The sequence below is a fragment of the Bacillus rossius genome, chromosome 16, assembly GCF_032445375.1.
Source record: "Bacillus rossius redtenbacheri isolate Brsri chromosome 16, Brsri_v3, whole genome shotgun sequence".
Lineage (NCBI taxonomy): Eukaryota > Metazoa > Arthropoda > Insecta > Phasmatodea > Bacillidae > Bacillus > Bacillus rossius.
This window is the reverse complement of record NC_086343.1, coordinates 42,544,247-42,571,959: the sequence shown is the minus strand read 5'-3', so window position 1 is coordinate 42,571,959 and position 27,713 is coordinate 42,544,247. Positions and strand designations below refer to the sequence as shown.

The window sequence follows — 27,713 nt, the reverse complement described above, 5'->3', positions numbered from 1 at the left end:
TCTAACAAGCAATCAGATTATGTGTCAAAAACTACATGCCTCTCCCAAAGAAGCATAAATATTTTCGGTCAATGTTTATTTTTTAATTCCCTCTTTACAGAAATATTGTAATTATGTTTTAAAATTTAAAAAAAACTTATTACCTGCTTAAAATTATTTCATTAAACAAAAAATTAATATTAAGTAATAAAAAAATTTCATCAAAATGTATTCGGCAATAAAGAAATGGTATACCGTTATTGTGGCAAGTGAAATAGTAATAAACCAACTCGTGTAGTGAGTGAAGAAATGCTAACCCGCCGTGCGATTAGTGCAGTATTGATAACCTGCTAGCGTTGCAAGTGGAGCACAAGTATACCACTAGATACGTGATTGTAGTTGCTGCTAGAATGGCGAGTGGAATAGTTGTGATCCACCAGTACGGTGAGAGGAATAGTTGTGATCCACCAGTAAGGTGAGAGGAATAGTTGTGATCCACCAGTAAGGTAAGTGGAATAGTTGTGATCCACCAGCAAGGTGAGAGGAATAGTTGTGATCCACCAGTAAGGTGAGTGGAATAGTTGTGATCCACCAGTACGGTGAGAGGAATAGTTGTGATCCACCAGTACGGTGAGAGGAATAGTTGTGATCCACCAGTACGGTGAGAGGAATAGTTGTGATCCACCAGTACGGTGAGAGGAATGGTGTAATCCGCCGGTAAGGTGAGAGGAATAATAGTAATATGCAGCGAATCAGTTACCTCTTGGCACATTTCAAGTTTTTACCTTAATTTTATATTTTTTTATCTGATTTAAATTACTAATTTTATTGTACTCACCAACTTAAACTTTTCAGGACTGGTTTCAGTTTGTGTTTCCAGCTCCTCGGGCGCATGATACAGCAGTCACTTGTCAGGACAGTAAGGCTCATGGGCACGACTTCAGGTGTAATATCTCTCGCCCACCGTGCCCCGGCAGAGACTCGTGCTCGGAGTTACTGCACTCATCAGCCTCGTCTGAGGCACGAGCTTGCTAAGAGGTCAGCTGAAGTCCGCGACTTTCAGTCAGGCGTGAAGATGTCCTCCCGTGGGCTCAAGATCCGCCTCAATCGACCACTTGGACGCCATCTCTTGGATGCCTGGCACACTAAGTGCAGGTAACTTCTGTACCACATGCCAGAGCGCAGCACTTTCAGGACCTTCCAGCCTAGGCAGTATGCCTCACCAGCTCGCATCGGCACGCTATCTGTTGGCGCCGTCATCTCATAAACATGGGAGCGACCAGGTTTTTTTTTTAATTTTTTTATAGACACTTTCCTCCATGGCCTTTTCCCTAATCTGGTGAGATTTTCTACTCCCAACCTCCTTTGGAGCTCTGCCCTCTTTTTTTTGAGCTCCAATGGTTCTTCTAGACCCTTTAGTTGTGTGGACTACCCCTTGTCCAGAGAGAGTCTACTCCCGACCATCGTCCGAACTTCTGGGCTCTTGTGTCGAGACTTGTCTCTGTTGGTCCGGGGCCGAATTATCTAACAATCTGGGTGATACTAGGATGTAGTCACCCCAGATTCAGGATAGTTCCCCTCTGTACGAGGCGTGCTATCGGGAAACATTCAGTGTGGTAGAAAACTTTAGTTCGGGTTGCTAGTCCTGTGTTCCTTCCACGTCGGCGGATGCACCGACATCATGTGCTGATCGTCGGGCCTTCCCCACTGTGGTAAGTGAAACTCCAGTGCATTACTATTTCCCTATTTCCCTTTGCTCATTTAACTTCTCCCATGGACCTCACTTAATCTGCCTTTATTGTGCAACCTTTGTGTTCTCAGTGTGGGGTCCCACTTTCCTGCGGTCAAGTGATTCTTTTCTTCTCTCAAGTGTGGATTCAGCCCTCAGCTACATACTACATCTTCTTAGCCATCCAAAATACTCTGTTTCTGCGTATATGCCGTCATCCCGAAACTACGTTCCCAGAGTGCCAGTAGCCAGATAAGACTACCAGAAAATGTAAGTTTTATCCATAGTGTGTAAGTTATTCAGTGAGCAGTTCGGGACTTTCTCCACATCGAAAATTAAAGGTGAGCCCAAAATGAGCTCTATGCAATGGCCACCAATATTATAATTATTGTAAAACCATAAATTGCTGTCTTGTCATTTGTTCTATGGAATAATGAAACATGTAAAAGTAATCATATTTACTTAAACAATCCCAGATGGACATTTAAATGTTTGGTATTCATTGTCTAAAAATATATCTCAAGTTTACTTGTGCTTCATTAATTATTATTAAATCATTAAACATGTGTTATTATTATTCATATTGAAATATGTAAAATTTATCATGTAACTCATGAATGCCTGCCTGTGATTTTCTACCTGTGACAATCAAACCAAGAATAATATCTAAAATAAAATAGAAACATAGTAACCAGCGAATGTAGTGTTTATATTTGTTGGTTATACTTACGATTCACATTAACACACCTTCCCTGCTGTGTGGTTGCAATAATGGATCGGTAGTTTAACTTAGTCCTTTCTTGCCTCGTCTGTTTCAGGGTTTTTATTTTGCTATATATATTACCATTATATGGTACCTAATAGAACACAAGGGGAAGGTTACTCTGGTATTTGAGCATGGTTTAACTATAACTAATCGCACTAACCGATTTTTGGTAGTCATAGTAATATAAATATGTTTTTTAATAATAATCAAGATAAAAGAGATTGTAAATTGAAATCGAATAGATTCTGAGACAAAATATATATTAAAGAAAGAGTACCACTTACCAATAAGTAAATTTAGTCAGTTGTTTTTTTGTCTTGTGCCACTAACCACGAGTGGTTTATTAACATCTCTAATATAATTAAAATTGAAAATGTCAGTTAGCCTTTGTTCGGGTTCAATAGCATATCCTTTGTTCCACAGTCCATGACTTACATTTTCCTCATTTTTATGGCGATCGCAGTGATCTTCAGGAGAAAGTATAAGCTCCCCGCTTTCATAGCTGGCATCCTTATTTATTAATCTCTTTTGACGGTTGAGAGTAAAGCATAATAATAAATATATATTACTACACCATTCACTTTCACTATTCTAGGTATAATCATTTGTGTAACCTTTTTCTGTGAACAAGACATCTTAAAGTCGACGATTTTTAAACAGGCTCTGTCTGTGAAGTCGTTTTGTATGTCAGCGGCTCACTTTGGGTATTGTTTACATTCAGCACCTCCCTCTTCGACCCACGTGCCCAGTTATTTTTCTTGGGTTAGCCAGCCTGTGCGCACCTACTCCCGAACATAAACCACCCTCTCACCCCTCCAGGCGACCCACGGCAGGGAGCAGTTGACAGCCTGGCCCCCCTCTACCTCCTTCTTCAGGCCAACATCCTTCAGGAGCGCCAGAGATAAGCCTGGCTACCTGCTGCCCACCTATGCCATGTTTAAGGCACGCACTCCCCGGTATACAGTACCTTGTTGTACCGTTTAGTATTAAAACTTCATGTCCGGAGATTCCACGCAACCAAATCATGTATTATTTGAGGACATGTGTGACATTGGTTCCGAGTCCTTGCTTCATGGCTCAGCCAGGCTCAGATACTAGAGTGCCTAGTATGTAATAGTGTCTCAGTGGAATATTTAAGAACTCCAGAGAGTTAAGAGTTTTCTATGTTCTAATGAAATTTGTAAATAAGGTACTCTTTAATTTTGTACGATAAAAGTCAGCTAACGACCTCCGAATTGTTTAGTCGCGCAAGACTTCTTTTGATCCGGTAAATGCTGCAGGTCACCACCTTTCACAATGATTGACCCAGAATTTTTACTTAAGGATGAGACAGAATTTGAACTGGCTCTCAGGAATCTTGATACCCAAGGTGACACACAAGAAATGCCTACGAGCAGTTGTTCAGGACAGCATACCAGTAGCCCCACCCCTTTTCCCATGAATTGGTATTGAATGTGCTCGAGGAATTTAATGTTCGTTGTTCCAAGTAAGTAGTATAGGAATGTATTTCCTGCGCCAGGCTTCAGGCTGAGGATTGAGGAGTGGGATTGTCGGTCCGCCATATTGGATTCTGACGTCACGGCGGCCATCTTGGATGGTTGTGACCTTGACCTTTGACCTTGACCTTGACCCCGGCGGCCATTTTGGATCCGCCATCTTGGATCCGCCATCTTGGATCCGCCATATTGGATGACGTCATTGTGTTCTAGAAAATTCCGGTGATGTGTTTTCCGCCATACTGGATGATGACGTCACTTTGCAATTTCCGCTACCATCGCCATCTTTAACTTTTTTATTTATTATCCGATTATAATGAAAAAATTTTTAAAAATTATAAAAAAATTTAAATAATAAAATTTTAACAAAATAATTATAAAAAACAAACATTAACGACACGGAGCTCGGAGTCCTCGGTTCGAACCCGACGAGTGCAAAAAAATTAAAAATGGTGACAGGCTCCTTCCTCAATGGTGGATGCAGGCAGACTGACTCCCACCACTTTTTTTCAAAGCATATATACCATCAGGTAGTATGACGTCATGTCCGCCATCTTGAAATTTGGACGCCATCTTGAAAATCTTTATTTATTATCCGATTTTAATGAAAAAATTCCAAAATTCATCAAAAAATTAACGTATTTGAATTCTGTTTGATTATATCGATGTACGTCCTTGGTTCGATTCCCGGCGAGAGTTAAAGGTCGATCCTTCCTCCATGAAAGCTACCTAGACTGATCTACCACCACCAGTACCAAGGTATATATCATCAACTGGTATGACATCATGTCCGCCATCTTGTCTTCATCCACTGGAGACCACCATATTGTTTTCGTCTGCTAGAGTGTGCCGATACCATGTAGTATAATTATCTGGTCACCATACTTTTGTCCTCAACTGTTGACACTGAACATTGACCTTGACCTTGAAATTTGACCTTGACCTTGAAATTTGACCTTGACCTTGAAATTTGACCTTGACCTTGAAATTTTACCTTGACCCTGAAATTTGACTTTGACCTTGAAATTTGACCTTGACCTTGAAATTTGACTTTGTCCTTGAAATTTGACTTTGTCCTTGTCGACCATCATGGATCCGACATTTTATGTTCAGTACATGCTACCAGGAGCTACCACCTGCTGGAGTACGCCATATTGTGTGTGTACTTGTATTATAGAGTACATTTCCATCTGGATAATTTTATTCTAACCCGCTACAGTGCAGTAATCATTTATTATGGAGGTGCCCCCCGCCATCTTGAAATTCGGCCGCCATCTTGAAATCATGTAATAATGTAGCTAGAAAAGCGGGAAAAAATCCAAAATTCATTAAATAAATTAGTAATCCATATAATGATTTAATGGATCGACTAAGGTCCTTGGTTCGATCCCTGGCCGATACAAAACAACTTCAATTTAAAAAAATACTAAAAAAAGTGTTAGGTTTGAGAAAATAAAAACACCGCAAGTTCTTTTTAAAAAATTTTATTACATAAATACAATACACTACTACAAGTACAAAAAAAAACACTGACAAATTACCAAAGCCTTTTGGATGCCTCGATTCAAACAGTCTTCTTATTGTACGGACTAAGCCTTTTACATGACTTTAAATGTCTATCCGATCCGTTCATCACCACAGCCAGAGACGGACTGAAGTTCATAGTACTTATATAGTCTCATTAGCCGGTACAACACATGAGTCAAATCAATAACCATGTTCATTATACTTCTCGGAGCATTTTTTATAATGACGATGTAAGCTATCGAGACGTGAAATTAGTTTATTGCACTTATTGCACTGAAATTGTATTCTTTGAACATTATTAGAACAACCGCTTCTTTCATGTCTGCGAGCATTTGAGGTGATAGTAAATGATGCACCACAGTATTTGCACTGATGCGAAGTACGCTCTTCATTAATTGAAGTATTCAATGCTGATGAAACGTCAGCTGATGGTGGAACAGCACATATCGAAGTCTCCTCCAGTGTTGTCAGAGGCGTTGCCAACGGGATCTGCTCCAACATCGTCGGCGCCGACGTCACGGTTCCCGTAGTCGATAGTACATCCTCCATCGAGTACGACGTTAAAGTCGGTAAAGATGCCATTGAAGTCTCAAGAACAGGCAATTACACGACTTATGCACCAGAATAAACAAACTAGGTGATCCGTACACCGTCGAAGGCAGTAACAAACTGAGCGTCCTGCTGTCTAGGACTCGTCTATATACATTAACCGGTTTGAATAATACGCTAGTCAAATCAAGAACAATTTACTAAAATACTAGAGTCAAAAAAACATTAAAAAATAGAAGCACCATCAACAAAAAAAGAAAGCACATTTGGAAGCACCTTCAAAAAAGGAAAAACAATAGGAAGCACCATCAACAAAAAAAGTAAGCACATTTGACAGCACCGACAACGAAAAGGCAGCACATTTGGAAGCACCGACTACGAAAAGGCAGCACATTTGGAAGCACCGACTACGAAAAGGCAGCACATTTGGAAGCACCGACAACGAAAAGGCAGCACATTTGACAGCACCGACTACAAAAAGGCAGCACATTTGACAGCACCGACAACGAAAAGGCAGCACATTTGGAAGCACCACCATCGAAAAGGCAGCACATTTGGAATCACCGACTACGAAAAGGCAGCACATTTGGAAGCACCGGCAACGAAAAGGCAGCACATTTCGAAGCACCGACTACGAAAAGGCAGCACATTTGGAAGCACCGGCAACGAAAAGGCAGCACATTTGGAAGCACCGACAACGAAAAGGCAGCACATTTGGAAGCACCGACAACGAAAAGGCAGCACATTTGGAAGCACCACCATCGAAAAGGCAGCACATTTGGAAGCTCCATCAACAAAAAAAAAGGCAAAAAGGAAGCACAAGTTAGAAATCAGAATACACGAAATAAAAACATTAAATTCTTATAATTTAAATTATTTATTTTATTGCTTTACATTATACAAATGCAAGTAAAACAAGCCATTATTGTATGTAGCCAGCATTCCTCAGTTCCTTGAGTATGAAGGATATTTCTTTGATGCACGAATAGTTTCCTGCACAAAGCGAACCATGGAGAAGTCTTAGCCGGTCAACCAATATGTTTGGATCTTTCCATGATGTGTAATCATTCTCTTCTACCACCATCTTCCTTGCACCTTTATAATAAAATTATGATCTCTGGTGTCTTCCGTTTTACCACCAACCTCAGGGTAACTTTCATGTTTGAGACGGTGATCATCACTAGCTTGATCAGATTTATTTAATATATCACGTCGTTTCCATCGTTTCGGTCTCAGGACACCGCCACATTCTTCGATCTTGGCAGCTTTAGGTGCTTCATCATAGTCTATGTCTTTGTCAACAGCCTCAGAGTCACTGTAACAATCACCGTAGAAGGAATCGTCTTCACCCAATTTACCGTAATAATTCGATGTTGATGATGTTGAAGTGTCTTCATCGTCTTCATGCTTCCTTTTTAGGAGGCCATCATTTTTACAAAGTAGGAAAGATCTACTTGAATTCGGCTGGAATATATTCTCACTTTTCACGTTAAGGATTCTTCCATTGTCTTCATTCTTCCGTAAATCATCAACCTCCTTCAATTTAAGTTCTTTGTCGAGATCGGAAGAGCCAAGAAAATTACTGTCGTAATGCAGATCACTCTTCCTTAGGCTAGTAGATTCATCGTTGTCCTCTAGCTTGTACGCAGGCTTGGCGCTACAAGTTCTGCCATGTCTTTTTAGGCTCTCTCTCCGCGTAAACGACTTGCTACATCGAACACAACTTATCATATTGCGCAGTGGATTTTTATCACAGTCATTCTTCTCGTGTTGTCTTTTATTCTTTCTCAAGATAAACTCTTTACTGCAAAACTTACACCTATGTTCTTTCGATACAGCGTCAGATCCCGAATCGGAATTCATATTAGTTACTGAGACTAATGCCAGATACCAATTGAGTGTTTTAAATTAGATCCAATACTTAAATAGAAATTTTTTCATATTTCATCAGCGAGAATTAATATATCTCATGCAAAAGTACTTTATGCATGTAGTTCTGCTTTTCAACAACAGATGTCGCCACATGTTGCTTGCAGGTAAATCATATTTAGTTTTTTTATGCGGGATGCGGGATGCTCACTAACGATCGCAAAAGAAGGATGGCTTCGCTAGACTCCAAGGAAAAGGAAGTATGTTGGTGCTCCACAGATGTCTCATGGCGTAATATTAATTTGACTGAGTAATGATATTTTTTAATTCCACCTGATGAAAATATTGCAAGTTTTGATTTAGTAGCAGAAATTATCGAATTAAATGTAACTCCAAATAAAATGACATGTCTCATTAGACAAAAAAAAATCCATGCGGAGAGCGGTTTCTCAGAATAGTCAGAAACACTTGAAGAAACCACAGGATTGATTGCAAGAACACGGGAAAAACCATCAAAATATTGACAAGAATAATCAGGAGCACACGGAGAAAACCATCATAATATTGGCAAGAATAATCAGGAGCACACGGAGAAAACCATCATAATATTGACCAGATTAATCAGAAGTACTCGGAGAAAACCACCACATGTTTTCTTTGATATCATAAAATTACAGGAAAAAATATTTAAAAAAAAAATTAATAAAAAAAATTTAAAAAAAAATGCATAAACAGTTTCTGCTAGCTTGTAAACTTATCATTGTTGAGAAAAGATAGAGTTCTTGTACAAGCCAGAAATTTATGCATTTTTTTTTAATTTTTTTTATTAATTTTTTTTTAAATATTTTTTCCTGTAATTTTATGATATCAAAGAAAACATGTGGTGGTTTTCTCCGAGTACTTCTGATTAATCTGGTCAATATTATGATGGTTTTCTCCGTGTGCTCCTGATTATTCTTGCCAATATTATGATGGTTTTCTCCGTGTGCTCCTGATTATTCTTGTCAATATTTTGATGGTTTTTCCCGTGTTCTTGCAATCAATCCTGTGGTTTCTTCAAGTGTTTCTGACTATTCTGAGAAACCGCTCTCCGCATGGATTTTATTTTGTCTAATGAGACATGTCATTTTATTTGGAGTTACATTTAATTCGATAATTTCTGCTACTAAATCAAAACTTGCAATATTTTCATCAGGTGGAATTAAAAAATATCATTACTCAGTCAAATTAATATTACGCCATGAGACATCTGTGGAGCACCAACATACTTCCTTTTCCTTGGAGTCTAGCGAAGCCATCCTTCTTTTGCGATCGTTAGTAAGCATCCCGTATCCCGCATAAAAAAACTAAATATGATTTACCTGCAAGCAACATGTGGCGACATCTGTTGTTGAAAAGCAGAACTACATGCATAAAGTACTTTTGCATGAGATATATTAATTCTCGCTGATGAAATATGAAAAAATTTCTATTTAAGTATTGGATCTAATTTAAAACACTCAATTGGTATCTGGCATCAGTCTCAGTAACTAATATGAATTCCGATTCGGGATCTGACGCTGTATCGAAAGAACATAGGTGTAAGTTTTGCAGTAAAGAGTTTATCTTGAGAAAGAATAAAAGACAACACGAGAAGAATGACTGTGTTAAAAATCCACTGCGCAATATGATAAGTTGTGTTCGATGTAGCAAGTCGTTTACGCGGAGAGAGAGCCTAAAAAGACATGGCAGAACTTGTAGCGCCAAGCCTGCGTACAAGCTAGAGGACAACGATGAATCTACTAGCCTAAGGAAGAGTGATCTGCATTACGACAGTAATTTTCTTGGCTCTTCCGATCTCGACAAAGAACTTAAATTGAAGGAGGTTGATGATTTACGGAAGAATGAAGACAATGGAAGAATCCTTAACGTGAAAAGTGAGAATATATTCCAGCCGAATTCAAGTAGATCTTTCCTACTTTGTAAAAATGATGGACTCCTAAAATGGAAGCATGAAGACGATGAAGACACTTCAACATCATCAACATCGAATTATTACGGTAAATTGGGTGAAGACGATTCCTTCTACGGTGATTGTTACAGTGACTCTGAGGCTGTTGACAAAGACATAGACTATGATGAAGCACCTAAAGCTGCCAAGATCGAAGAATGTGGCGGTGTCCTGAGACCGAAACGATGGAAACGACGTGATATATTAAATAAATCTGATCAAGCTTGTGATGATCACCGTCTCAAACATCAAAGTTACCCTGAGGTTGTTGGTAAAACGGAAGACACCAGAGATCATAATATTTATTATAAAGGTGCAAGGAAGATGGTGGTAGAAGAGAATGATTACACATCATGGAAAGATCCAAACATATTGGTTGACCGGCTAAGACTTCTCCATGGTTCGCTTTGTGCAGGAAACTATTCGTGCATCAAAGAAATATCCTTCATACTCAAGGAACTGAGGAATGCTGGCTACATACAATAATGGCTTGTTTTACTTGCATTTGTATAATGTAAAGCAATAAAATAAATAATTTAAATTATAAGAATTTAATGTTTTTATTTCGTGTATTCTGATTTCTAACTTGTGCTTCCTTTTTGCCTTTTTTTTTGTTGATGGAGCTTCCAAATGTGCTGCCTTTTCGATGGTGGTGCTTCCAAATGTTTTGCCTTTTCGTTGTCGGTGCTTCCAAATGTGCTGCCTTTTCGTTGTCGGTGCTTCCAAATGTGCTGCCTTTTCGTTGCCGGTGCTTCCAAATGTGCTGCCTTTTCGTAGTCGGTGCTTCCAAATGTGCTGCCTTTTCGATGGTGGTGCTTCCAAATGTGCTGCCTTTTCGTTGTCGGTGCTTCCAAATGTGCTGCCTTTTTGTTGTCGGTGCTTCCAAATGTGCTGCCTTTTCGTAGTCGGTGCTTCCAAATGTGCTGCCTTTTCGTAGTCGGTGCTTCCAAATGTGCTGCCTTTTCGATGGTGGTGCTTCCAAATGTGATGCCTTTTCGTTGTCGGTGCTGTCAAATGTGCTGCCTTTTTGTAGTCGGTGCTGTCAAATGTGCTGCCTTTTCGTTGTCGGTGCTTCCAAATGTGCTGCCTTTTCGTAGTCGGTGCTTCCAAATGTGCTGCCTTTTCGTAGTCGGTGCTTCCAAATGTGCTGCCTTTTCGTTGTCGGTGCTGTCAAATGTGCTTCCTTTTTTTGTTGATTGTGCTTCCTATTGTTTTTCCTTTTTTGAAGGTGCTTCCAAATGTGCTTTCTTTTTTTGTTGATGGTGCTTCTATTTTTTTAATGTTTTTTTGACTCTAGTATTTTAGTAAATTGTTCTTGATTTGACTAGCGTATTATTCAAACCGGTTAATGTATATAAACGAGTCCTAGACAGCAGGACGCTCAGTTTGTTACTGCCTTCGACGGTGTACGGATCACCTAGTTTGTTTATTCTGGTGCATAAGTCGTGTAATTGCCTGTTCTTGAGACTTCGATGGCATCTTTACCGACTTTAACGTCGTACTCGATGGAGGATGTACTATCGACTACGGGAACCGTGACGTCGGCGCCGACGATGTTGGAGCAGATCCCGTTGGCAACGCCTCTGACAACACTGGAGGAGACTTCGATATGTGCTGTTCCACCATCAGCTGACGTTTCATCAGCATTGAATACTTCAATTAATGAAGAGCGTACTTCGCATCAGTGCAAATACTGTGGTGCATCATTTACTATCACCTCAAATGCTCGCAGACATGAAAGAAGCGGTTGTTCTAATAATGTTCAAAGAATACAATTTCAGTGCAATAAGTGCAATAAACTAATTTCACGTCTCGATAGCTTACATCGTCATTATAAAAAATGCTCCGAGAAGTATAATGAACATGGTTATTGATTTGACTCATGTGTTGTACCGGATAATGAGACTATATAAGTACTATGAACTTCAGTCCGTCTCTGGCTGTGGTGATGAACGGATCGGATAGACATTTAAAGTCATGTAAAAGGCTTAGTCCGTACAATAAGAAGACTGTTTGAATCGAGGAATCCAAAAGGCTTTGGTAATTTGTCAGTGTTTTTTTTTTGTACTTGTAGTAGTGTATTGAATTTATGTAATAAAATTTTTTAAAAAGAACTTGCGGTGTTTTTATTTTCTCAAACCTAACACTTTTTTTAGTATTTTTTTAAATTGAAGTTGTTTTGTATCGGCCAGGGATCGAACCAAGGACCTTAGTCGATCCAATCAATCATTATATGGATTACTAATTTATTTAATGAATTTTGGATTTTTTCCCGCTTTTCTAGCTACATTATTACATGATTTCAAGATGGCGGCCGAATTTCAAGATGGCGGGGGGCACCTCCATAATAAATGATTACTGCACTGTAGCGGGTTAGAATAAAATTATCCAGATGGAAATGTACTCTATAATACAAGTACACACACAATATGGCGTACTCCAGCAGGTGGTAGCTCCTGGTAGCATGTACTGAACATAAAATGTCGGATCCATGATGGTCGACAAGGACAAAGTCAAATTTCAAGGACAAAGTCAAATTTGAAGGTCAAGGTCAAATTTCAAGGTCAAAGTCAAATTTCAGGGTCAAGGTCAAATTTCAAGGTCAAGGTCAAATTTCAAGGTCAATGTCAAATTTCAAGGTCAAGGTCAAATTTCAAGGTCAAGGTCAAATTTCAAGGTCAAGGTCAAATTTCAAGGTCAAGGTCAATGTTCAGTGTCAACAGTTGAGGACAAAAGTATGGTGACCAGATAATTATACTACATGGTATCGGCACACTCTAGCAGACGAAAACAATATGGTGGTCTCCAGTGGATGAAGACAAGATGGCGGACATGATGTCATACCAGTTGATGATATATACCTTGGTACTGGTGGTGGTAGATCAGTCTAGGTAGCTTTCATGGAGGAAGGATCGACCTTTAACTCTCGCCGGGAATCGAACCAAGGACGTACATCGATATAATCAAACAGAATTCAAATACGTTAATTTTTTGATGAATTTTGGAATTTTTTTCATTAAAATCGGATAATAAATAAAGATTTTCAAGATGGCGTCCAAATTTCAAGATGGCGGACATGACGTCATACTACCTGATGGTATATATGCTTTGAAAAAAAGTGGTGGGAGTCAGTCTGCCTGCATCCACCATTGAGGAAGGAGCCTGTCACCATTTTTAATTTTTTTGCACTCGTCGGGTTCGAACCGAGGACTCCGAGCTCCGTGTCGTTAATGTTTGTTTTTTATAATTATTTTGTTAAAATTTTATTATTTAAATTTTTTTATAATTTTTAAAAAAATTTTCATTATAATCGGATAATAAATAAAAAAGTTAAAGATGGCGATGGTAGCGGAAATTGCAAAGTGACGTCATCATCTAATATGGCGGAAAACACATCACCGGAATTTTCTAGAACACAATGACGTCATCCAATATGGCGGATCCAAGATGGCGGATCCAAAATGGCGGCCGGGGTCAAGGTCAAGGTCAAAGGTCAAGGTCACAACCATCCAAGATGGTTGCCGTGACGTCAGAATCCAATATGGCGGACCGACAATCCCACTCCTCAATCCTCAGCCTGAAGCCTGGCGCAGGAAATACATTCCTATACTACTCAAGTACCTGTATATTCAGGAAATAACCAATAACATCGAAAGGAAAACAAGGCAAGGTAATATTAAACGCACTCTTACGATGCTAGACCATGTCGAACATCGGTTTTCAAATCTGAGTTTGCTCTCAGCTAACAAGCTGAATTGTATATACAAAAGAGGGATAGACAAATGTTTACAACAAGCTCGGCCCTCTCTGCCAAGTTGAGAACTAGGTTAGTCATGCTTATAAACCTTTACAAAACCCACAGGACTGCAGTTCCATTTCCGAAGGGTAGTTTACAAAGACCACCACCATTACCAGGACAAACGAAAACTCCACCACAAGTCATGTCACCACCTGAACTGAAGAGGCTGGAAGTTCACACCAATTTCACCCCACAGTCCTGATTGTCACCATCCCTCCCATCTTCGATTCCCCTATCACTTCACAACCCACAATCATCATTTCAACTCCACATTAAGCATTACCCACCACTCACCCCTTCCCCAACCCATTTATCCGAACTGCCTTTATCATGACTGCCACAAGTGTCGCTATTCTCACCCTTTTCCTGAACCCTTTCCACAGCTTTTCTACCCCAGCCTTCCAATGGTGTACTTACCTTTCCCTGCCACTGCAGAAAATTTCAGCCCCCATCAACAGTTTCCCTCAGGTTTCACTTCTAAGCAAACAACTCCTCTTCCCCCGCCAACTCCCGTCATCCGTCGCACCTCCGTCCCAAGCTTCACCTTATTTGTCATCTTCTCAGCTGAATCCTTCGAATGCTTACCACCCTTCAGGGTTTTCTGCACCCTTGAAGCAAAATTCATCCCCATACCCATTAACCTCAAACCAACCTCAGAATCAGCCTCAGGTTCAACAACCTACCACAGGCTATGGTGTCGAATACTAGTTTTATGGACAAATACCTCACTTCATTGAGCACCTAGTGTCAGGGCTGCAAGAAATTGATTGATATTTAGAGCCATCTTCTCAAGCTGCACCAGAAAGGAAATGTACCTGACAGACAGCTGTTTGAGGTAATATTCCCTTTAACACAGCCACCCCTAAGTGAACACACAGCTTTGGCCATAGAGAAAATTTTCACCTTTGATAAGTAGCTACCATGCTGACATGTTGAGTTTTTTTTATTCCAGCATGCTTGTTAACAAACATAATGTTAGAATGGTATAACAGAATGTAACAGAAGGAAAAACCCTTACCATTTTATATTTCAGATATCAAAGAGGCCGCACAAGTACTTTGATTGGGTATCTCAGAGTCGGAAATAGTCACATACATCCTGGATGGTATAAACCCTGCAGTGCGATCACAATCGGTTTTCCAAGTCCGACCACAGAATTTTGCTGAGCTGGACCGTTTGTGTATCCATGCCACCAATGTGGAATTCGCAGATAATCAAAGGTACCGAGCTTTAAATTCCAGTGACTAGTGGAAACACAAATTTTAATCACCTAACTGCTTCAAGCCAAAATATTATTATCATAGTAATTCCCAGACCAGGTACAACCAATCCCAAGGCCAGACACCATTATGTAAGTTCTACAAGAAACCTGGACATGCAATCGAGGTATGTCGTTCATTCCACAAAAGTCGAAATTATCATTACACTAAAACAACAAAAAGCCTGTAACCAGGTGGTCAGAAACCTATGTTTCTGTGCCACTTAAACAATATTCACATGAAAACCTCTCTTCAAACTTTACTCCCACACCAGGAACTGAAAAGCGTCAATATGGCAAAATAAGTTTTGGTAAACAAAAACAAAGAAGTAATAGTTCGGGAAAATGTCGAAAGCACCAAAACAAAACACAAAAAAATCGCAGGAACAAAAAAGGATTTTAAAAGACCACAATCACCAGATGGCCAACAAACCAAAACTTGCAAATCACTATTTGCCCCACAGGACTCAGTGGGAAACTTGCGTTTGCCCTAACAATACAGGAAAACGTACCTATCACAATATTTTCGGAAAAATCCCCACTGTGCTGCCCTATGCGAACACACTGATTGGCACACAAGCAATACCAGGTTTAATTGATACTGGCTCAGTTCGCAGTTTTATGTCAAGAAAATTCTTTTAGAAATTGTAGGAAAATAATTTAATCGTGAAAGTTGAACCAACCTATTAAAATGTGTCACAGCCTCTGAGCTACCTTTAAAGGTCAACTCTGCTGCAATAATCAAAGTCAAAATTGATTTATTTTCATGGATGTTCCAATTTTAGGTATGCGGTAATCAAGCTACACACCTTATTTTCGGCTCAAATTTTATTGCTAAAACAAGATAAGAGATTGATCTCCAAGCAATGAAATTAAAATTAAAATTTAATTCAGAAGTTTTCATCTCCTTTGTGGTACCAGAAAATGTTTTCAAAGTAATACCAACATACTATAAACAAGTGCTGATATGGAAACAAATTAAATCTGGACTATCTCAACAACAAAAAACAAATAGCCATCAAAGATCTATGCAAACAATTTTCCGACATTTTAACCAAACAATTAGGATGCACCCACCTAATATAATATGACATCAACCTTTTGGATACTGCAGCAGTAAAATGTCACCCATACCAGTTGTTAAAGCCCAAACTGGATATTATGAGAAAACACATGCAAGATTTGTTTGAGAAAGATGTCGTCGAACCATCTACCTCAGCTTTCAGTTTACCTGTCTTTTAAGTCCCTAAAGAAAAGGATCAGCGGATTGCAATCGATTTTCAAAAAAAACTGCAGATAAGAATAGAGTCCACACCACTCCCAGACCTTAATTCTGCCTTCCAATGGTTTGGTAAGGTGAAATAATTCTGTGGTTTTGAATTAAATTCAGCATACCACCAAATTATCTCAAAGTAAAAAATTATAACATGTCACAGGTTTTTGCGTACCGTGAAATTTATATCAGAACAAGGTCATACCTTTCGGGTTGGCAACCGGTGTACAGGTGCTGACTCGTCTGCTCGACCAAGTACTGGGAGATCTCAAATTTAAGTATATTTTCAATTACTTGGATGACGTGGTAGTTTACCCAGGACGTTTTGAAGACCACATAGCCCATCTCACAGAGGTACTTCAGAGACTGTGCAATGCAGGCTTGATTATGAAAAGGGAAAAGGTAAAGTTCGCAGTCAAGGAAATATTCTTAGGCCATTTAGTTTCTAACAAGGGAGTAACCACTGGCCCAGACTGTACCCAGACCATCATGGAGTTCAAGCCTCCAAATGATGCTAAAGGCATCTCTCATTTCGCCAGCATGGAAAATTTTTACTCCAAATATATATCCAATTTTGTTGAACATTCAACCCCTCTAAATGCATTACAACAGAAAAATGTGCAATTTCATTGGGAACATGAACAGGATAAAGCATTTTTTATTTCTAAAACAGGCCATTGCCAGTCCTCCAGTCTTACTTATGGCAGATTTCACCAAACCAATTATCGTACAAAGTGATGCAATTAGCATATCCATTGGAGCTGTATTGTCCCAGGAATTCGATGGGTGTTCACAACCTATAGCTTTCACCTCGAGAACACTCACCCATCAGGAAATAAAATCCTCATCGGTATACAAACTAGAATGTTTGGCTGTATTATTTGGCATCGAAAAATTTAGACAAATTTTGGAACATATGGAATTTCTTTTATAAACTGATAACCAAGCTCTTGCATGGCTCTTAGGACATCCTAAACAGTTAGGAAAACTGGGACGTTGAACTGCCAAGATTTCTTCCCTTGTATCTCAAATTTCACAAAATATTGTGGCGGACACCCTTTATCGAATGGTTGAGAAACATATGAAATTATTCCAGAGGCCCCCCCCCCCCTCCTCAAAACAAGGTATCATGCACTTCTCACAGATTTCCCTTTGGCATTTTAAGACCTTCAGTCCCACCAGCAATCATATCAGTACATTTCCAATATTATTGCCCAGGTTAAAGCAGGTTCACCTACAAAATTTTACAAAGGACTTTTGTATCGACAAACTCGACAGACGAAATCTTTTAAAAAAGGTACTACCTCAAAATTTAAGAAATATGATTTTCCATTATCACCCCACATCACCTCTCGGTGCACACTTATGCATTTACAAAACTATCCAAAACATTCGGCATTACTTTATTTGGGATGGCATGCACCTTGACATTCGGAACATGTCATACTGTGCAAACTCTGTTTCCTCAGCAAACCAGCCCAAAATACCCTGTTTGGAATCCTGTCTTCTGAGATCGCTGACTGCCCAATGCAGAAATTTTTATTGATTTTGTAGGCTCTTTCCTTCATTCTAATAATGGACACACCATGCTCTTGGTATGCATTAATGCATTATTTGTTTGGCTGAATCCTTTAAGAAAATCTACATCAAATACCACCATTTCAGCTTTGCAAAATCAAATCTTCAAGAATGCTGGCTTACCATCCATAATCTTCTGCCATAACAGATCCCAGTTTACCTCGAAATCATTCAAAAATACGTGTTTCTCCTGTGGCATCCAACATGTCACCACATCCTCTATTACCCTAAACAATCGCATGCGGAGCATTTCAACCGGAAACTCCGTTCCACGCTCGTAGCCTATAATGCGCTCACACATGATGTATATGGAATACAAATTGGGTGTGTTTATATTCAATTATACCTGCCATGAAAGACACAAAACCAATAAATTCTAACTCATGTTCACTTATCGGCCCTTTCTCCAATTTGTGATCTCTACAAGATCTTTTGCCCTATTATCCGAAAGTCATACGCAAGATTTGGAAGAGAGCTTACAAAAATCTTCATTTATCTCGTAAAGCTAATAGACACAAGTATAATAAGAAATGCTCTCCTAACACTTACAGGGTAGGTGACTTCATGATATGCAGAGCACATCCTCAGAGCAAGGCAATTGGCAAGAGGTCTGCCAAGCTAAAGTAGTGCTGGATTGGTCCCTTACAGATCCAGCGTTTATTGGCGTCAATTACAATGGTTTTAGCGGACCCAAGTACTGGTGAGTATATGACAAGAACTCACAGCTCCCACTTAAAGAAAAAACATCCTAATATATAAATCGGTGCGCCCTATTGGATCCTTTACAAGGGAGTTTTTATAAGCTTTGGCATGCCTAAACATCATGAAGATGTTTACTCAACCAAAAATCCTATGTTTAGAGTTAAGTTCACACAAAACCATAGTACTAATTATAAGTACGCCAGCATGTATTGTGTTAGCATTAAGTGGTGCCACTCTAGTTTGTAAGTTTGTGTACAAGAGTTTGTTGTATTTTTTCCCATATAAATTATGGTTATTTTGTTTGTGACTATCATAGAGGTTAACTACTTATATAAGTGTTCAGGGTACAGGTACTGACCCTAGGCTCCGTCTTCAGCAGGGAAGTATGTGCGGCAAATCAGCCACCTTTTGACAGAATACAAGGTTTTACCTTAATTTTATATTTTTTATCTGATTTACATAGCTTATTTAAATTTCTTTCCTTACTGTACTCTCCAACTAAATATTTTCAGAACTGGTTTCCATTTCTGTTCCCAGCACCTCGGGCGCATGATACAGCAGTCACTTGTCAGGACAGTAAGGCTCATGGGCACGACTTCAGGTGTAATATCTCTCGCCCACCGTGCCCCGGCAGAGACTCGCTCTGCAGTCACTGCACTCGTCAGCCTCGTCTGAGGCACGAGCTTGCTAAGAGGTCAGCTGAAGTCCGCGACTTTCAGTCAGGCGTGCAGATATTGTTCGCCATCGCCAGGACACACCAGAGTTCCCACAATATCAGTCCCCCCCTTTTTTCACTTGCAACTTGTGTTTTTCGCTGTACTTCCTGGAACCAGGTGCACGGAGCACTGACCTGACAGTCCGACTCTAACTCCATTTCCCCTCCCGTGGGCTCAAGACAGCTCTCAGGCGACCACTTGGACGCCATCATTCAGACACCTTGCACACTAAGTACCACATGCCAGAGCGCAGCACCATCCGGACCTTCCAGCCTAGGCAGTCTGCCTTACAAGCACGCCTTGACACGCTATCTGTCTGTGCCGGCATCGAAAACACATGGGCGCGTCTACATTTATTTTTTAATTTTATTTATGTCCACTTCCCTTCCTGGCCTACTGTCCATTCGGATGAGTTTTTCTCGTCCCAGCCTCCGTTAGAGCCCCGCCTTCTATATTCATACTCCGATGGTCCTTCTTGCCTCTTTAGTTGTGCGTACTACCCCTTGTCCAGAGACAGTCTACACCCGACCATCGACCGAACTTGTGGGCTCTCGTGGCTTGTCCCTGTTGGCCCGGGGCCTGGGTGACACCGGGATGTAGTCAACTGGAAATTGTTGACGTAGAAGCTTCTTCATCGTCTAAAATCTTTCTTTTTAAGTGTTTACCATTATTCCAAAATATGTAGACTATATTTGACATGGGGTTGATTGTAATAACACTTTCACGGTGATGATACTTCCTTTGGTTTCAGCCTTCCTTAAACTGCCAACATACTTCAGTTTAAGTTCTTAGTCTAAATCAGGAGAGCTATGAACATAATCATGCTCAAAACAAGGAAATTTATTTACATTAAGCAGAACACTATTCCTTAGTGTAGTGGCTTTAACTATGTCCTCTATCGCTTAAGTGAGTTTGGCGTTACATGGTCTGCCGTGTCTTTTTCAGCTGTCAATTCATGTAAACAACCTGCCACACCGATCACATCTTAACATTTTGTGTACTGGGTTTTTAGCACAAAATCATTTTCTCGTGACATCTAGCATTTCTTCTCAGGACAAAAGTTTGGCTGCAGTATCTACAGCGATGCCCTTCTGATCCAGCTGCAGACAACGAACCACAATCATATTAGCTTCTGTAGTCAAAATAACTTGGGAAAAAAGGATGTCTTTCTATGATGCTATGGAAGAAGATGAAAAGAATTCAAATTGATAAATAAGGCAGCTTAAATAAAAATTACAAACAAGTTATGAAAGTTATAAAACTTAAAAAAAGAGAGCTATCCTTTTAATAACAATTAGCTGCTTGTAATTTTCGAAAAAAGAAAGAAAGGATTTTTTCTTCAATTATTACAGCACAGAGTTCGTGGGCCGAAATAAAAACATTTGAAACTGGACCCATCGTTCCTGTAATCTTGAAGCTGAAAATCTTTCGTTTCAGTAGAGGAACTCTACGTATTCTTGTTTATCATTGTCATCATATTCAAGTTTACTATTATTGGGTTAATTTTCCTGTACATGGTGATTTTCTTTATATCCTGGTTTCCCTTTTTTTTCTCTTCGTTTGCTACTTAACTTATTCAGCCTTTATATTAATTTAATTTTCTTTCATCTTTTGCAGCTTCAATTATATTTTTTAATGGACTTTATGACTCCGCGGAGCCTTTCATTCGGCAGTTGCTTATTGGTTATTTTGCTTCTGTTATGCCTACACATGGCACAGTAACAATGTCAATTTGGTTCACTTAAAAATAAGTACCCGGTCGTTGGTTAGTGGAACAGTTACTTGCATGGAATGAGCTAGCTGCACAGGTATAGCTGATGAGAGCAACACATTGTAAAAGGGGAAAGTCTATCACCTTAGCAGCAATAAAGTCTTCTTTCAAGATGTCTGTGCCAAGTATCTCAATCTATTTTACAATATGACAGTACTTTAATTGATTATTATTTTTTATTATTATTTATATTGTCCATTAATCGTCAAATGATAAGAAAACATACATTCAAATTTGTTTTTTTAATCGTGTGTGGTAATATTATATCTACAGAAAAGAAAATAATTGGGCAGAGTGGCCCACAGCCAGCACTAGCCTGGCCACTTTGCCCGGCATGGCCACTTTGCCCAGCATGGCCACTTCACCCATAATGGCCAATTTACACGACATGGTAAATTTACCCAACATGGCCACTTTACCCGACATGGCCACTTTACCCGACATGGCCACTTTACCCGACATGGCCACTTTAACTGACATGGCCACTTTACCCGGCATCGCCACTTTGCCTGTCTTGGCCACTTACCTTGGCATGGCCACCTTGCCCGGCATACCCACTTTGCCCATCATGGCCACTTTACCCGACATGGCCACTTCACCCGTAATGGCCAATTTACACGACATGGCCACTTTACCCAGCATGGTCACTTTGCCCATCATGGCCAATTTACACGACATGGTCATTTTGCCCGGCTCTCCCCTACTTTACAGCTGACGAAGGGCGAGTTAAGTGGCGAAATAATGCTGTGAATCTATCGTCTGTAGTAATTACATATTGCAACTCCTAATATTTTGTACTATTATTGTTTTTAAAACATTGTTTAGTTTGTTTCTAACATTAAAAAAAATATTAAAAAGTGTTAAATGTTTTAACGATTTATAAAACATTGGTAGATACAATTTGCTATATTGTATTCCAGATTCACTGCTACCATTTGTGCGATTTAAATTTGATCGTTAACTGATTAAAAAGAAAATTGAAATTTTTACTTGTCGGGTTAATTTAACTTCCTTGAAATCAGATTGCAGGAAATGTCACGTATCTCTTGCCTGCTATAATATTTCATATATTTAATCCATAGACATGTATATTTTCGTACTTCTTCGATGAACATTTCAGTCGTCTGGTACCTATTTGAGCGCAATACTTATTAAGAAGCAAACGCAGAAGTGCAGCACTATTCCGCGTAAAAACAAATGATGTTTATGATTTCCAGCGCAGGCGCGACGTCAGAGCCTAATCATAAGACCAGCCGAGAACCAAACACCCTGAGACCAAGGATCGCCTACATAGCAAACATAGCGAACAAGGCCTGGTGGGGCCAGTGACACTTCAGATGCGGCTGGCTATGTTAGACTCCCGTGGCGAACATGGCGGTGGTGAGCCACTGGATCGGGCCTTGTGCCCTTCTTGCAGCAGGGCCTGCCAGCGGCAGAGCGGGGACATTGCCGGTTCTTGAACCAAGGCTCGGGTCCCGCGGGCCACACAGTGACTCGGCTATCGGCAACATTTCGTGGATTTATTCCGCGCCACCTGCCTCCCTGCCGTCGCCCTGAGCTGCCAGGGGAGGCGCCTCGCCCCGCTCCAGTCAGTAGGTGCATTGTGTGTGTTCTGGCACACCGGGTCCCGGGTCGGCCACTTCCGGTGGCCATCTTGGATTTTTACCTTGACCCTGACGGTCATCTTGGATTACGTCACTTTTGGCGGCAATCTTGTATTCCGCCATTTTTGTCTAGAACATTCCGCCATTTTGTTTTCTAGAACATTTCATCATTTTGAATTATGACATCACCTCCCCCATCTTGAAAATCCTCATATCTAACTTATAAAATTGGAAAAATCTTTAAAAGTTTATAAAATATTTCTTAATAAAAACCGCGATAACACCATCATCGAGCACCCCACTCCTGTGCGTTACACTTTTCGTTACATCCACATTCTCGAAAATATACTTACTATCGAAAAAATTAAAAAAAATTAAAATAATATACCAGCATCGTTTGCTGGAGGCCGCCATCTTGTTTAGTAGAGTCCACCATCTTGTTTTCATCTTATGGATATCACCATTTGAGTGTCGGTTCCTAAAGTACATCAATGTATGTAAGGATGTGTTTATATTTCCTAACAGTGTTATGTACCTTATAGACTAAAAAATCCACAAATTTAAAACAAAAACACAATTTTTTTAAATATATTCAATCTAAAAATAATCCACAAAAATCTACAAAATCCACATAATAATCCACAAAGATCCACAAAATCTGCAAAACCCACAAAAAAATCAACAAAATTCACAGTCATTCTTTTTAAGACCACCATTTTTTTTCTTAAAGACAATCATTAATGATGTACCTATATCTGCAAAGTCTGAGATATATCTTATCATATATCAAAATAATTTTCTCATCGGTTTAGATGCGATGGTTATAGTAACAATACATTCAGAAAAATAATACTTACTTTTCTTCCAACAATTATTAATTTATTTACTCCATCCTACACCGTTCAGGACCAGAAATTTTCACCACCTTTGACGTCAGCAGACCTACCCCTCCCCCTCACACTGATCCTTCCCAGCCCAAATAGCTGTGCCACTTAGACCTGTCGCCACACGTCCCCAGCTTCTTAATGCTCCTTCGACGAGCAACCCGGCCTCGTAACTAGTGACAAGTTTCAAACAACACAGGAATAAATATTTTTTTTTATTTAAGACTTGCATTTATAAACATAAAAATTTACATAATTGCAATACATTATAATTTATATATCATCAGTAGATTTTATCCAACTGTATTCAGATTTATCGAATCGTAGCCACTTCACAAACAAACGATCATCTTCACTTTTACTACTAAATAATCGCTTGGGTACTTGATAGGCTAAATTTCTTCCCCATAAAATGCGCCATACATCTACTAACCTAATAAACCTTCCAAATAATTACTTCACGGGTGGTAATTATGCATTTTTACTAACATGGAATCTTTCTATCGTCCATTTAGAAATACGTACAAATTATTCAGTCTCAGCTCTAAGTTTTCCTACGCCTAGTTTATTTGCATTAGAGTAAACAGTTTTCCGGAATGAGTTATATTTTAGATTAACAGGCACCATGCCCATTTTTCGGTTTTTTCTGCAACATATCAATCCACTTATAACTCCCTACTCACTGCATCCTTTAGAGTATGATTACATAGTTCAACCACCCATCCTTTTATCTCGGTGAACATAAAATAAATATTTATTCCAAACATAGTTACAAGGCTAAATGGCTACAAGGAAACATCAAACGCATAGAAAAAAAAACCTCTTTGTATAAAAATACCAACTCAGCAAATTGAATGCTTACTGTAGAGCTGAAACACCCCTGAAATATTTATTTTATACTTACTATAAGACCAAGGCGTTTTGAACCATTAAATATTCAGCCCTGACTACAGACTTGACAACAAACATTCAATGAAACGGACACACATTTGGATAAAACATTCAACTCGGTAGGATACGATCACCAGGATACATGAGATAAAATACGAAAGGAAACGATAGGACCCAGCTCAACCTGACTACAATGTCCTCATTCACATTTGGCTCCAAATTATTTATGTTACAATGTTGCACGAACCCGTCACAATTGCTGGCAAGACTTTATCCTTACTCTACATCTTGTTAGTCATTAATTACTATTATTACATCTTTATGTTAGAAGTTGTACTACGAGAACACAGCCTTAGCTAGAAATTTGATTACACTAAATAAAACCAACTTTTTTCTATCCTTAATAAAATTTCGTTTTTCACTTTTATACACTTGCAGACAAAACCAGTTATTATTGTATGTAAAACACACTTCTTATTTCACGAGGTATAGACCATGTATATTTGGTATCGAATAAATTTTCATCATTTTTGCGAATTGGAAGTCATAACATATCGACCAATATCTTATAATATTTTCATGTGCAGTAATAAATATCTTCAGCTGCAACCATATTACTTAAATTTTCGTTACTAATACTTTTAAAATCTTTGAAGTCTCCTGTTTTAAAACCAACCTCAAAGGCAGGGGTGCCCACAAGGGGGGGGGGGGGGGTAACGACGCAGACTGCGTCATTAAAATTTCAGGGGGGGGGGGGTGGTTAAAAGACGAGAAAAATGTTCATATTATTTACATAATTATAGCTTCTAATGTGAAAATACGTTTCTGGTGCTTTGATAATTGAAAGGTATCTTGTAAATAAAATTGGCAACCCCGCACTTTCCTCAACAAAAGCAGTTTGGCATCTGTCGGTTCAGGATGGAAATATTACCTGATATGACCAAAATTATTATTAGAAAATCAGTTTTAATTAATGCAAAATGTGATAAAATATAATACTAAAAAAGTATAATATTATAAAATAATTGAGTAAATCATTGAGAAAATGGCATAAAAAATTTCGGGGGGGGGGCGCATCATTATGTTAGGGGGGGGTGAGTCATAGTGTTTTGGGGGGGTGGGCACCTCTGTCAAAGGCATTATAATTGTAATCGCCCCACTGACCATCATAAAACAAATCAGAATAATTTATTATAATGAGTCGTTTCCATAATTTTGGTTTCAGCACTTTATCACAGTATTCGATCTTGTGAGCTTCAAATTATTCATCATAGTCTTCGACCTTTTTCAGCTTCAGGCTGTTCTAGAGTGTCGTCTATTTCATGAAGGCGACTAGAACTTGATGTTTTTTTTTTTTTTTAATTTCCCATGGAAAGGCTACTTTCTTCGTTTACTTTCAGTTCCAAATAATTAACAATACCTAAATAATACTACGGTCAAGATCAACATCTTCACATTTTTCGTGATCATTATAGCCATCTAATACTCTGCTATCATTCCACTTCCTTGCTTTTATGGACACACCCTTCTTATCATTAATCAGTCTTGTTTTACAGATAGAAAGCTTTGCTAGACTTCAAGGGGGAATGATAATCATCTTACAATTAAGTGTTTCTCAGTTGTACTTAACATAGTTAACGAATGAGTAATGGATATTTTTATTCAAGTGACACATAATTAAACTGTAGAAATTTATTATATTGGTGTCAGGAATTCATAATACAAATGGATATATCTCAATATATTCCAATCCCAATATAAAGATATATGAAATATATATGATTCAATAAAAACTGGAAGCACATTACACTAAATTATTTTTTAAACTCAGAATCATACCCCTATACGAATATCAATGTTGATTTTACTAATGGCCATACAAAATCCACACACAATCCACACATAATCCACACTGAATCCACACATAGTCCACACATAAACCACACACAAATCCACATATTTCAAACACAAATCCACATGTTTCAAACAATAATTCACACAATCCACAAAAACCGCAAATTTCAAGACCAAGAGCAGAAGTTTGATGCAATGTTCTTTTCCCTTCTAGAGCGACTCGTAGTGGTACAATCATCTGGTTTTCGTCGATGCTGTAGATGCTTATGCAGGCACCAGGATTATGTTTCTCGAACAGAGGGATCTGACGAAGTGGAGTAGGAAACTCGATGTTAGTGAAGTTGAACTTCCCCTCCAAGACATTGTAGCACTGAAGAACATACTCAGATGCTCACTCTCCTCTAACTTGACCAGGATAGCACACTTAAAACGTATGTGCTCATCTAAGTTTTTACAAATTTACTACCGCATATTTTTCTTTGATGCAGGTAGGTAGTTCGATGTAGGAGTTAACTCGAAGTGGATCAAGCTTTTTAAAGTGTAGTTATGGTCGCTTAACACCAGACAAAGACCATCCAGACCCCTTCCACATGTTGTCTTCCTCCTCTATGCATATCTTATAGATGGATTCAGTAATGGAATCCTCCACCTCATGAACTACAAAGATAGGAAAATTTGTGGTTTTGAAGGTCCTCTTGTCTTCACACGCACCCATTGGCTTTTAATAATCGCACTCAAGCACGAGGTTGTACTTGAGCGGACCATTCTCTTCAATTTCCTCTACGAGTTGGCTTATTAACATTGGTAGAGTTCAAGTATGTACATATGTCCTTGGCAGATCTGGTTTTATTTTCTAGCACATAAGTCTTCAGGTTGCTCCAGAATCCCACTTCTACAATGATGAAGCCATGGATGTTGACCAAAACCCATCTCTGTCACAAGCTGTGTTCGGCTAGTGTTTGGCTTAGGTGTAACTGCAGGCTTTAACGCAGCTATCCTCTGCTTCTTGGTTGATGGTGGAGCAGGACCCTCGCCTACTTTGGTATGTGCTTTCAACTTGCCAGCCCTCGCGAACACTTTAGCATAGTCCCCGCATGAATACATTTTATGGCTAGGGTTGAAACAGCAAGCCATCTTCTTATGAAATCTGGAATGGCTGGAGTATTCGAAGGTTTCGAAGCAGAAACTACACAAGGTGTCTGAAGTCGTGCGGACAGCACCAGTTATTGTTGTAAGATGTTGCCGCATTTTATTACTGCGAGCAACCATCTTGCCACACATATGACACTGCTTGAGGTCACGCTGCAGGTTGTCAGCACACTGACGGTCATGCCGGCAGCAGTTACTAGCTGTCGTAAAGGTAGCAGGACAGAAGCGACATTTCTGCATGGTTGATGTCATCACAAAAATCGGTAGTCTGCACTCAATGCACAGAACACGCGAAGGAAGCCCGATGTACAGATAACTATAACAAAAGA

General features: G+C 39.3%; 1 protein-coding gene across 1 annotated transcript in view; it reads right to left on the bottom strand.

Annotated features, from left to right (window-relative positions):
- Positions 1-21,686, bottom strand: part of LOC134539898 (mucin-1-like) — a 63,149-nt gene extending 41,463 nt beyond the window's left edge. Inside the window, exon 1 of the mRNA XM_063382247.1 lies at positions 21,529-21,686. Coding sequence (XP_063238317.1) covers positions 21,529-21,686 — 158 coding nt within the window. The remainder of the gene's footprint in view (positions 1-21,528) is intronic.
- Between the last annotated feature and the right edge of the window lie 6,027 nt (positions 21,687-27,713).